The sequence below is a fragment of the Eriocheir sinensis genome, chromosome 41, assembly GCF_024679095.1.
Source record: "Eriocheir sinensis breed Jianghai 21 chromosome 41, ASM2467909v1, whole genome shotgun sequence".
Lineage (NCBI taxonomy): Eukaryota > Metazoa > Arthropoda > Malacostraca > Decapoda > Varunidae > Eriocheir > Eriocheir sinensis.
In genome coordinates this window covers 746,082-757,191 of record NC_066549.1, presented here as the reverse complement: position 1 = coordinate 757,191, position 11,110 = coordinate 746,082, and the positions used below count along the sequence as shown (strand labels likewise).

The 11,110-nt window shown below is 42.9% G+C and overlaps 1 protein-coding gene and 1 non-coding gene across 4 annotated transcripts in view; one reads left to right on the top strand and one right to left on the bottom strand.

Moving 5' to 3' along the window:
• The window catches only part of LOC127009472 (low density lipoprotein receptor adapter protein 1-B-like), a 26,919-nt gene extending 19,745 nt beyond the window's left edge, over positions 1-7,174 (bottom strand). For all 3 annotated transcript variants that reach the window (XR_007762004.1, XM_050882569.1, XM_050882570.1), the window contains exon 1: positions 6,941-7,174. Coding sequence is in view for 2 of the 3 variants with exons in the window: in XM_050882569.1 (XP_050738526.1) it covers positions 6,941-6,989 (49 nt within the window). In the remaining variant the exon portion in view is untranslated. The remainder of the gene's footprint in view (positions 1-6,940) is intronic.
• Positions 7,175-10,661: 3,487 nt separating this feature from the next.
• Trnav-cac (transfer RNA valine (anticodon CAC)) lies at positions 10,662-10,734 on the top strand. The gene has a single exon. It is a non-coding gene; the product is annotated as a tRNA-Val (tRNA).
• The last annotated feature ends 376 nt before the right edge of the window (positions 10,735-11,110 follow it).

Genomic DNA, 11,110 nt, shown 5'->3' with positions numbered 1-11,110 from the left:
GACACCACCACCACCACGACCATCACCACCATCATCACCACCACCACCCAACAGCCAGGCACACGGAGGCTTATTTAAAAGATACTGAAAAAGCCGTTGATCATCCCAAGGCCATATTCTCAAAACATTTCTTGTCTTACACAAACACACACACATTTGATTGTAAGGCTTTCGCAGAGGTTGTGGTGTTAGTATTGCCATGGTGGGTTGTTTTCTGAGTCTAGTGATAGTTTGAAGCTTATTAACAAGATGCTGATAAAAACTTTGATCATCTTAAGGACCATATTCTCAAACAGTCTAGGGCTTACACACACACACACACACACACACACACACACACAATTTCATAAGGCTTTTGTAGAGGTTGTGGAGTTAGTATCGCGTGGTTAGGTAGTTTTATGAGCCCAGTGATATTTCGATAAGGCTTCTGCTGCGCCATTAATGTGAAAAAAACCCCTCATATAGAACCCGACTGCTCTCCTTTGTAACCTTTGGAAATAGTTGTTGAGAGAGAGAGAGAGAGAGAGAGAGATTCTGGTATTGGAGGAAAAAGGCAAGCGAAGGAAAGGAAAAGAAAGGAAAAGAAGGAGACAAAGGAAATAGATGGAGAAGGAAATACACACACACACAGAGAGAGAGAGAGAGAGAGAGAGAGAGAGAATGCAGCGTGGATACTAGGACACTATCACACCTCATATATATAAAAAAAAAAGTAAACACACACACACGAGGGCGGCCCTACTATAGGTGATGAGATAAGGACGCTGATAAAAAGGGTTGATTGGTTGGCTGGTGGGTCGGTCGGTTTCCTTAGGGCTTAGATGAGAGATAAGAAAAGGAGATAAAAAGAAAGGGAGGTACTTGAGTGTTTCCGAGGAGATTATGATTGTGGGGGAGAAGGGAGGTATGGATCTCTCTCTCTCTCTCTCTCTCTCTCTCTCTCTCTCTCTCTCTCTCTCTCCTTTTTTTCCCTCTGTTTCTTTTCTCTCCTCTCTTTCTCTTACCTTTTCTTCACTTTACTTTTTACTTTAATATCATTCTCTCTCTCTCTCTCTCTCTCTCTCTCTCTCTCTCTCTCTCTCTCTCTCTTAGTGTATCTCTGTAAAAGCTAAATTAAAGGAGTTCAACACTTTTTCCGTATAACTCAAAATAAAATATAGCCATTGGACGCTTTACATATAGATTACAGATATATATTCATTGGTGAAGAAAATCTACTTCGGGCTAAAAATATACCACTTGAACCTTTTACGTCAATCTGTAAGTGAAAATGATAAAGCTCTTCCATAAAACGTTACCTGAATCTCTCTCATTCCTCTATATTCAGATGACACTTGGAACAGTTTTAGAAAGGACGGATTAAGCTAAGTTTGACCCCTTGTGGAAGCTCAGTTAGCCTACTTCAATGACCAGCCTACTTCAATGACCTTTTATTTATATTATTCGTATACTCTGATGATACGTAAAACCCTTCTATAAATCACACTTATTAACTAGGAAACGTTTGACTTATTCTGGAAGCCAAGCTAGTTCACTGCCCTTCTGTGTCAATATTCCTCAGCTTATTCGTCTCTTAGTTATTCGCCTACATTTGGATATATATGTACGCAAAACCCTGCTGGAAGTGACAGACAACTTATTAACTAGCATACATTTAACCCATTGAAGAAGTTAAGTTTGTTCAATTCCCTTCTTTCTATGTCAATATCTCATAGCTTAAGAAAAAATAGTAATGCTTCTCTCGGTAAACATATATAACTACAAGGCGTTATGTCCCTTACACGTATAGCATAACGCATAACATAGCCGACAGACGACATTATAATAGTTGCTGTGAGAGCCTAGAGCGCCTGAGAATGTGACGCAAAGACCTGCAAAGCGATAACATTGTAAGCAGAGCAGCGCGGGGAGTGACTGACAGGCGGTGGATAGGTTGCTGACATCCGCTGTGCGTCTGTTTGTGTGTTTGGTTGCCTGTCTAAAGGGGCCAAGGACAGGTAGCCGGGGGATGATTCACGTGTTTGTGTGCCTGGGATGCGATAACAGATATTCTCAGACGCTTTCCGCTTATACAACATCGATTTCCACATGCCACACAGGAAATGAGTCAGGTTCTCATGAGTGCTTCTTAACGTTTATGTTACAGAAGCCTTGTCAAACTGTCACTAGGCTAAAGAAACTACCCATGGAACGAATACTAACTAATACAACCTGTCTTCCTCTCTTAGGGCCCTATTCTAAGACGCTTTCCGCTCTCACAACGATTTCCATAGACCACGAAGAAGCTTAGTCGAGTTCTCATGTTTTTTGTTTTGTTTTTTCAAGTTTGTTACAGAAGCCTTGTCAAACTGTCACTAGGCTCGTAAAACTACCCACCACGGAAATACTAAGGAACTCCTAAGAATATCTTGTGTGTAAGCTAAGGAATGTTTGAGAAATCCTAGACCACATGTCCTCTCTTCTTCCTCCGCCAACTCCCATGACTCTTCTCTCCCTCCACCTCCTCCTTATTCCTCTTCATTTTCCATACAGTCCTCCTCCTCCTCCTCTTCTTCCTAATCCTTTTCCTGCTCCTCTTCCTCAAAGATATGATAACCAAATACCACCTGCGCTTCCCTACCCACCTCTCAAGGCCGTCTCTCTCTCTCTCTCTCTCTCTCTCTCTCTCTCTCTCTCTCTCTCTCTCTCTCTCTCGATAGAGATAAAGAACAGGGAGAAAAAAAAGCGAATGGAGAGGAAGAGAGGAGGTACAAGGGGGAGAAAGAGGAGGAGGAAGGTAAATGGGAGGAAGAGAAACGGGAGAAAAGAAAAAAAGTGGAATATTAAAGGGAGATAAAGGAGAGGAGGAAAGGAGATAAAAGGGAGAAAGAAGAGGAGAAATAGATAGTGTCGGACGTATGGAGAGAAGAAAGGAGGTAATGATGGGCAAGAAGAAGAAGAAGAAGAAGAGGAGGAGGAGGAGGAAGTGTTCACGTGATCACAGCGGGAACACACACACACACACACACACACACACACACACACACACACACACGCGCGGCTTCTCTTCTGGACAACCTTGCGAATAAACAAAAATTAATCAAACAAAAAACAAACACTTACTATTCCTTCCGCATCTGACGTAAGTTACCTCTCTCTCTCTCTCTCTCTCTCTCTCTCTCTCTCTCTCTCTGTTTTTGGGTGACTCACACATGGATGAAATACATGCGATATCTCTCTCTCTCTCTCTCTCTCTCTCTCTCTCTCTCTCTCTCTCTCTCTCAAGGTAAGCTTCCATGTATTCTCCGTGCATGTTCTCACGTCCACCTCTCTCTCTCTCTCTCTCTCTCTCTCTCTCTCTCTCTCTCTCTCTCTCTCTCTCTCTCTCTCTCTCCGCTTTTCTTTGTTAATTTCTCCGTAAAATATGAAGTCAGTCATGCTCACACACACACACACACACACACACACACACACACACACACACACACACACACACACACACATTCTTAAACCTGACAAACTTGACCAAACTTTTGAGATTATTTTCTCTTATTGACACTAATAAGTTTAACAAGAGCCAAAGTCAACACCCACCTGCTGCTGTTAACTCATTAGGTATTGTTTTAGTCTTCTTTTCCCTTTTCTTTATTCTTTAGTTGTCTCAAACTGCCAATGTAACGGAGATGAGCACCGGAGCCACGCGCAGCAAGAGTGAATACCCTCAACTTTATCTTACTTTACTGACATTGTCCATTAATTTTCCTATTCCTCTTTGTCTGCTCATCAAGGTTCCTCTGTTTGGGTCTATATCAACTTTTTTCTATTTAATATCTTACTTATTTTATTTTTATTTTATTTTATTTCCCTTGGTGCCCTTTTACGAATCTCAACAACAATAATAATAGAGAAAAAAGAAACTCGCAACCCAACCTCTGTGATGACGCAACGACTTCTTATACAAAATGTCCTTAGTTACTCCTTACGTACGTAGTGTTGTGCCGTTAAAACCTTGCTGCCGCTGCGTCCCGTTGGCATTAATGAGGAACATGAGGACGAGATGAGGTGGAGGTGGAGAGGTAGTGGCGGTGGTGAGGTAGGGGGATCGAGAATGAAGCGGAGGCAGTGATGTAAAGAGTAGAGTGAGATGCAAGTGGTTGAGGGAAAGGAAGAGAATGAGGGGACGGTGATGGGAGTATAGAAATGAGGGGGGCAGAGAATGTGAGGGTTGTGGTGGGGGAAAGAAAGAGAATGAGGGTGGTGGTGCTGGTGGTATCTATAGAGAAAGAGTGGGGGGTTTGAGAAAGAAGCGGAAATCGTGATGTGGGGGTAGAGCGAGATACGGGTGGCTGGGGTTGAAGAGACGGGGGATTGGGGTAGGGTAAGGTGATGTGGGGGAAAGGGTGAGGTGGGAGGGGGTAGAGAATGAGGTGGTAGGGGTTGGTTGGGGGCTATGATTGAGGTGGTGGTGGGATGGGTTGAGAGAGAGGAGGTGGTTGGTGGTGGTAGTAAAAGTGTAGGTGGTGGATATGGTGATGGTGGGGGAGATAGAGACTGAGATGGTGGTGGTTTTGGAGAAAGTGGTGGTTAATGTGGTACAAGTGGTGGAGTGGTGATGGTGGTGTTGAGGGTAGTGAGGTGGAGTGGTTGAGGGTAGAGAAATTGGTGAGGGGGTGATGGTGGTGGTTGTGTTGGTGGTTAGGGTATTAGGTGGTGGTTAAATTTGGTAATGGGGGTGATGATTGTGGCAGGTCATGATTCACTCTCACTCACTCATTCCCTCACTCATTCACTTGCTCCTTCACTCACACACTCACTCCCTCCCTCACTCACTGCCCTATTAAGTTTACAATAAGGCTGTCTTTGAAAATTCTGCTTCGTTTCGTTTCACAGATCAAAAACAAAAAATGAGTAAAAAAAGATGGTATACTGAGAGAAATAGGCGTTTATACAGGTTCTTCTTTACTCCTCCTCCTCCTACTAATACTACTACGATTACCCTCTCTTCTATTATGACAAAGGTGAGATAAAGTAAGGTGAGGTAAGGCTAGGTAAGGTAATATAAGGTAAGGTAAGGTTAGAAAAGGTAAGGGAGAGGTAAGGAAGGTAAGGTAAGGGTATTGTATTGCATTGGACAGGGTAGGAAGGGTTATATGAAGCTGTAGTTGTTGTTGTTGCTGTTGTTCTTGTTATTGTTGATGTGTTAAGTTGCGTCATAAGGTTAATAGGGAGAAGGATTTAAGTTTGACGTTAGGACAGACAGCCTCGATTCTTTGTAACCATAATAACTGATCTTTCTTATTCTCTCTACGTCATCTCACAGCCTTGGCCTTTTCAATATCACACACACAGCTCATTTCTTTGTCTTCCTTCCCTCCTCCCTCCCTCCTCTACCTCACATAATTATTCTTTAACTCAATTATACTTTCCTCATTCTCGATTACTTGTGAAATTGGCAACTGTGTAAATATTCTGTGTGACACCATACACTGACTTGGCAACACTGTCTCTCCTCTCCCCCACGTGCTCTCTCTCTCTCTCTCTCTCTCTCTCTCTCTCTCTCTCTCTCTGTCCAAATTATCGATGAGGTAAACGCTAACAGGTGTGTGTATGTGTGTGTGTGTGTGTGTGTCTCACACACACACACACACACACACGCTACCCAGAGATCGGCTAACGAGCTACAAACGAGGGCTCTGAATCCTTAAGTGTCAGTACATGATCAGGCCGTGGTGGATTACAGAGAACATGATCATTAGTTACTAAAGCTTCGAATATCAGCCCAGAGCCTTTAGGAACACGAAGCAGAAAGGAACTCCGCTAACCTATAACTTAACCACCATCACCTCCCCCTACCCACCCACCCACCCACACACACGCACTTTCAGGCTTCACGTATCTTTCTATATCTCGAGCGTTTCTTTGTTTGGTGCATTCCTGTTCCTATAGTCCGCTACTTACACCTGATTACCTATTATCCCTGGACACACCTTTTCGTACCTGGTTAATTTGCACCCTAGGTAATGGATTAAAAATGGCGGTCACTGCAAATTTAACAAGACAAAACTTACGAAGAAAAAGATGATGAAAAAAAAAATAGATTAGTAAGATTAGGAATAGGGAGACGACCAGTGCAACATAACGAGACGGAGTTTGACGACCACTATAACATCAACAAGAACAAGAGGAAGATACGATTAGTATGACGACCACTGCAACATTAACAAGAGGAAGAAGAAGAAGAAGTAAAATCAAGTAGGTTAGAATTAGTATGATTAAGTAAAATTAAAAGTATTACAGTCCCTGCAGAATACTAGAAGATATAATCATTAATACCAGGAAGTCAGATTTATTAAGATTAGCATTAAGATCATAATAATAAGTATGAGAAAGGATCAGAATGACGGACAGAGATTTGAAGGAAAAGAAAAAGAAGAAAGAGAAGAAGCAGTGAAAGAATTAAGACTGGAATTAGTAAGATTTGAATGACGAAGACTGCAACAAGTTAAAGAAGAGGTTCGGAAAGGCCTTTGAACACGACTATTGCTTCACCAAAACGCTCTCCTTTAAAACCAAACCCAAAGCGGATCAGAATCGTGTTCAGAATATTCTCACTTGGTTTAGTATAGAATCGAGACCTAATATCAGTTTGCATAACGTAATATAAATCCCAATAAGGACCCCCAAAAAAGGGAGGACGAAGCCAGCATATTGGGGACACACACACACACACACACACACACACACACAGAGAGGGAATGTACAAAAATGACATTACACAAGTTATGAGGAATTATGTTAAAATGTGATAAAATATGCCACAACGAAGCTTAAGTTACTTATCCTGCAAACACACACACACACACACATGGCTTTATTTACACAAACCAACCAAAATAGACCTCTCTCTCTCTCTCTCTCTCTCTCTCTCTCTCACACACACACACTGCCTCTCTATACTCACTCTTGTGTTTGCTCGTGCCCGTGAACAAGGCCCGTAGGAGGGAAGACATGGTTGCAGGTCCTTCAAGCTTTCCAATGACACCTTCCCCTCCTCCCTTGCCGCACACACACACGCAGGGAGCTCAGGTATATCCACGGGGTTCAGCTTGGCGAGGGGCACACACACGTACAAAGGGGAACACACTACACCCACACACGGCGTCGCCACACTGGGTTCTACTTCCACATTTACCTGACAGGCGGACGGCCAAACGTTGGGGTCCCCTGCCAGACGCCGCTCGCCCCGCTAACCCACCAAAAAAAATTCAATATTCTGGCCTTTCTAGCGTTTTTGAGTTGATATAGGTGTTTGGTATCTATGCACCTGGGTTAGTTAATGTTATTCTGTGTCTCTATATGGCTGGGTAATGCTAGAGTTGAGGGAATAAGGAAAAAAAGTGTGATGGTGGAAATCTCAAATCGACAACTCTTCGGGTCGATTATGACGGGACAGCAACACGAGGCATGCGCTCTCTCCCTGCCCTCCCTCTCCCCCTAACTCCCTTCCTCTCCCTACCCTCTCTACCCTCCCTCTCCTTTCTCTCTCTCCTCCCCCTTCCATCCCTTCCCTCCTTTCTCCCCCACTTACCTCACCCCCCCACACACACACAGTCAGCCGCGAATATTCAACTCAAGATTCACTTTCTTTAATCACTAGACAAACAAGGTTAAGACAAAGTGCATACGCTATAGTAGGTGCGCGTGGCTTTGGTGCTCATCCCCGAACAAGGACTGTGTATATGTTCTTGAACACACATATATGACAAGACTTTCGTAGGAGTTTTGGGGATTTACAGAGAGGGGTAGTTTTATAATAATAATAATAATAATAATAATAATAATAATAATAATAATAGGTTTATTAATGTAAGGCAGCCGTCAGGCTGAAAATATACAAATTAAAAATACAAGAAACTAATAGTAAATAGGCTATACTAGAGGGAGGGAGAGGGTGGGGTGGGGCCACTCTGGTAGTTTGCCCCTTCTTCTGTAGGAACCATGAACTTTAAAAACACCCATGAAACCGCATTTTACCTTTGTTTTTTAGCCTTTAGAAATAATAGATGTTTGAGTCGAACCTTGTTGAGGGAAAATTAAGTTCTAGTAGAGTGCAGAGGGAACCTTGGAGGGTTTCTGGGTACGTGGAATGACTGTATAGGTTTTAAGAGAAGTAGTTGAGGGTGAGGAAGGGAAGTGTTTAACGAGATAGTTAGGCCTATAGGGGTTGTTAAAGTTGGGTGATTAGAGAGAGAGAGAGAGAGAGAGAGAGAGAGAGAGAGATTGTTACTGAATGACAAGGAACAAAAATGAGATAGATAGATAGAACAAATGGCAGAGAGAGAGAGAGAGAGAGAGCACTGTAACGTTGATGTAGAAAGCAGAAAACCACACTACTAGCTATTACGAAAACGAAGGAAGCAGGTAGGTATCTCATTACATAGTGACATCATCATACTCATTATCATCATTATCATCATTATACAACAGGTGGTTAAAAAGTTCCCTTTCCCTCATCTCTCTCTCTCTCTCTCTCTCTCTCTCTCTCTCTCTCTCTCTCTCTCTCTCTCTCTCCTTCCGTGTTTACTCTCCTTCACTTCTCCCGCACAAAACACACATTCATTATTGACGTTCATTTCTCTTTGCTTACCTTCGTTACGTCATTCTTCTCTTTGATCCGCGTGCATGAAAGTCTCGCCTTCATGCCCTCTTGCTTATCTAAATGTCATGCTTCGGGTTTTTTCTTCCTCTTCCTCTTCCTCTCACGTTGGTAACATTATCCTCTAATACTATTCCTTCTACTCTACCTTTTCCTCTTCGTAATTTTTTCCCTTTTCCTAATCATCACTGCTCCCCCTTACCCCCTTCTCTTCCTCTCTATTTTCCTTTTTCTCCTTTTGTTTCTTTTTCCGCAATAAATACTGTCACCAACTTACCTCTTCCTTTTTATCTCCCTTTTCCTCTTCCTCTTTTGTTCTTTCTCCTCAATAAATACTGTCCTCCCTTACCTCTTCCTCTTTATCTTCCTCTTCCTCTTTTGTTCTTTCTCCTCAATAAATACTGTCCCCCTTTACCTCCTCCTGTTCCTCTTTTCCTCTTCCTCTTTTGTTCCTTGTCTTTATTATATAGTCCCCTAACTTCTTCCTTTTCATTTTCCTCTTCCTCTTTTTTATCCATCTCCCCACTAAATAGTCCTTCTTACCTTTTCCTCTTCCCCTTTCGCTTTTTTCGTTAGTTTTCTCCTATTCAATTCATACTGTCCCCTATTACCTCTTATCGCACTGGTAATACAGTCTTCTTCCTCTTCCATCCATCCTCTCTAATACCCCTCCCCCTCTATTTCTCTTCCTTGTTTTCATCTTCTCCATTGATAACACTGTCCTATTTCCTATTTCTCTCCCTTATCATCCTTCCTAATACCATCCCTTCACTTCCCTTCTTTTTTTCCACCTCTTCCCTTGGTAACATGTCCTCCCTTCCTTGTACGTATTAAACCCACATCGGTGACATTTACATTCTCTATCAGTGCCCCGCCTTGCAACACTCCCCCGGCAACACACATACATATGGACCCTCACTCCTTCCTTCCTTCATTACATTCATGGCACACGTCAGGAATGTTCTCGTAAACAAGTGGCTGATCAGATGCGAGAGGAATGACCAAGGGAGAGGGAGTTTAATTATAAAAGACCCATATTCTGAAACATTTCAAGGCTTACACACACACACACACACACACACACACACACACACGTATACCCACATATGATAAGGCTTTCGTAGAGGTTGTTGTGTTAGTATAGTATATCCATGAGAAGGTAGTTTTATGCGCTTAGTGAAAGTGTGACAAGGCTTATGCTCCTTTGTGGGCTTTAGAAATAGCTGTGAAAGTCGAAAACGCCTTAGAATATTGGCTTAAGTTACATCCAAATTTTGAAAGGGCTTTCGTAGAGGTTGTGTTAGCGCTATTTCCATGGGCAGGTAGTTTTATGAGCCTAGTGATAGTTTGACAAGGCTTCTGCTCCACCATAACCATGAAAAACACTCATGAAAACCAGACTCATCTATGTGGCCTTTGGAAATGTGAATAAGGGACTTAAAAGGTCATCTTCCTAAACATTTCGGCGTCCCAGAACACATTATTTGACAAGGCTTTCGTAGGAGTTGTGAGGGACATTTCCAGGGGTAGTTAAATTTGTGACCCTGGTGGTAGTCTGATCCTTCTTCTGTACCATGAACCTAAAGAAATTCTCATAAGAACCCGACTGATCTCTTATGTGGTCTATAGAAAAGAATTGTTAAAAGAGCCGAAAGCGTCTGAGAATAACCTAAATTAACCTTCATTCCTGTTCCTATGACTCACGCTCGCTGCTCGCCCACCTGTGGCTCCAAACATAGGGTTAAACACCTGCTGAGATGTAAACACGGATCCACGGGCGGTATTCTCAGGCGCTTCGATCCACCTTCCACATCAACTATTTCCAAAAGGCGAAAAGGAGATTAATCGGGTTTTCATGAGGGTTTTTTCACATCCACGGTACATAAGAAGGATCACACTACCACCAGGGTCATTAAACTACCCCTGGAAGTGCCCAAAACGCCTCCGAAAGCCTTGTCAATAGGTGTACTTACTAAACGCCGAGTATGGACCAATATTACTTGCTCTGGCGCAACTCGTCTCACAGGTTTTCGTAGTGTAGTGGTTATCACGTGCGCCTCACACGCGCAAGGTCCCCGGTTCGATCCCGGGCGAAAACACACTTTTTATTTTTTTGTTACTGAATACTTTTGGTGCTAATATCACTAAGAGGGAAGCAAAATTGGGAGTTATAACACTGAAAAACAACGATTCATATGCAAATACAGCTTCACTCACATATAAACACGTACATTCACATACATACACTTGCGATCACGAGTCCATCACATGATCAGGCCATGGTGAACACACACACACACACACACATGCACACACATCAAGGCGGAGTGTTTGTGTATTAGGTTCAGTGTGATAATGAGAGAGGCACAACAGACAGACAGGCAGACAAGGACGGCGCCAAGGGAACATACCACGGGCTGCATGACCTTGCCGTGGCTTCAGTACCATACCCTTATCATAAAACTCAACCCTAGT